The sequence below is a fragment of the Triticum dicoccoides genome, chromosome 7B, assembly GCF_002162155.2.
Source record: "Triticum dicoccoides isolate Atlit2015 ecotype Zavitan chromosome 7B, WEW_v2.0, whole genome shotgun sequence".
NCBI lineage: Eukaryota > Viridiplantae > Streptophyta > Magnoliopsida > Poales > Poaceae > Triticum > Triticum dicoccoides.
The window spans coordinates 701,995,765-701,997,288 of NC_041393.1; the positions used below are offsets into that span (position 1 = coordinate 701,995,765).

Sequence of the window (1,524 nt, forward strand, 5' to 3'; positions counted from 1 at the left end):
AACGGTGCGATGTGGGATATCTTATAAATATTGGATGGGAAGTGTCCTACGCGTACGTGGCAATGTTGTTTGGGTTTTGCACATGATAGTATAAGCCAAAAGCATACTATAAAATAGGTGAATTTTTTTTGGCTTACAAGCCAAAATGCAAAAGCTGAAGTTAATAAGCCCAACCAAATACCCCCTAATTCGTAGTTCTTCGAAGCAAAGTGCTAGTCTGAGCTTGGTACATAACTACATATGAAACTAATATTTGAAACTTCACAAACAAAAAAAAGATTATACCTCTAATTTTTTTTAAATATGTGAAAAAACAGCAAAACAATATATAAGGTAACAAGCCTAACAAGAAGACTCAACCCAAAAGAGATATTTTTCGCGGATTTGCTAAGCAGCGGTTGCTTGGCCGCATCGTTGCCGGTGCCATGCGGAGAATAGGAAGAGGGTTGACGGGTGCTCGCAGGCGCATGAGAAGGGCGGGGCTTAGAGGGATGGTCGGAACAGTTGTGGCACGACAAGAGAGGCGGCTCGGAGAGGGCAAGGTGGCGCACAGCGGCGGTAGCCGGTAGGCAGTTAAGCAGGGGCGGGAGGGGAACAAGATGAATAGTACTAGGCTATGAAAATCGACTGATACATGGATACTTGGTGACTAGGTGCTTCCTTTTATAGGATTACATCCCAAGAAAAGATGATTACTCGACACAACTACTAGTATATCAGGACGAGAGAACAACTTGCAAAATAAATAAATAAAAATCAGGACAAGAGATGGTAGTTGCGAACCTTTGATGGAGCGCACGGTAGGACGACAGACCTCTTCTAGCTTGGGCTTCCCCTGGTGGTGGTGCGTGAGTAAGGTGAAAATTGGATGCTCAGCTAGGTAGCTAGCTCAGGCCGGCGAGGGGTTTAAGAACACTTGCGCAGCGCCCCTCACATTCACATGCTCGGGTCGCATCAGCCATCGTCACTGCATTATTTCAGATTTGACATACAACGCAGTGCAAGTCAAATTTTATTTCATCTCCCCACCTACCTGCGTCGCTGTTTCAGCTAGATAGAATATATTGCGGCGCAGCCAGGCAGAGAGAGACCTTCTGCGCGGCATGTCGACAAAATGCAGGGTGCACAACGGTTGGGTATTCGGCATCACGAAGAAATCAACATTTACTTATGATAGGAACGTCCTGGTCCAGATGTCTGACAGATACTAGTAGGATACAAAATGGCACAAGCTTGGACCAATGACGGCAGGCACAATTAATTCAACATCAGCAACAGCTAATATGTAGGTATGGCCTTTGCTTGCCACTCGACTCTAGACAGACAGGTCGTGCTTTTTTCTATCGCAAGTCGCATAACTATATCAAATGGCAGCTCCTTCAGACCCCACACCAAGATATTGTGAAAACAACCCTCAAGTGGATCCTATAAGCTCTTGGACCATTGACTTCTTTCATCAACCAAGTGTTCATGTTTCCTATTTGTGACTACTACCTTTTACATAATTTAAAATTAGCTAATGTT

At 44.5% G+C, this 1,524-nt stretch overlaps 1 protein-coding gene across 1 annotated transcript in view; it reads right to left on the minus strand.

Annotated features, from left to right (window-relative positions):
- LOC119339449 (putative receptor-like protein kinase At3g47110) overlaps window positions 1-1,105 on the minus strand; it is a 3,371-nt gene extending 2,266 nt beyond the window's left edge. Inside the window, exons 1-2 of the mRNA XM_037611503.1 lie at window positions 1,092-1,105; window positions 784-884 (exon numbers count right to left, since the gene is read on the minus strand). Of these exons, the coding sequence (XP_037467400.1) occupies window positions 784-884; window positions 1,092-1,105 (115 nt within the window). The remainder of the gene's footprint in view (window positions 1-783; window positions 885-1,091) is intronic.
- Window positions 1,106-1,524: the final 419 nt, after the last annotated feature.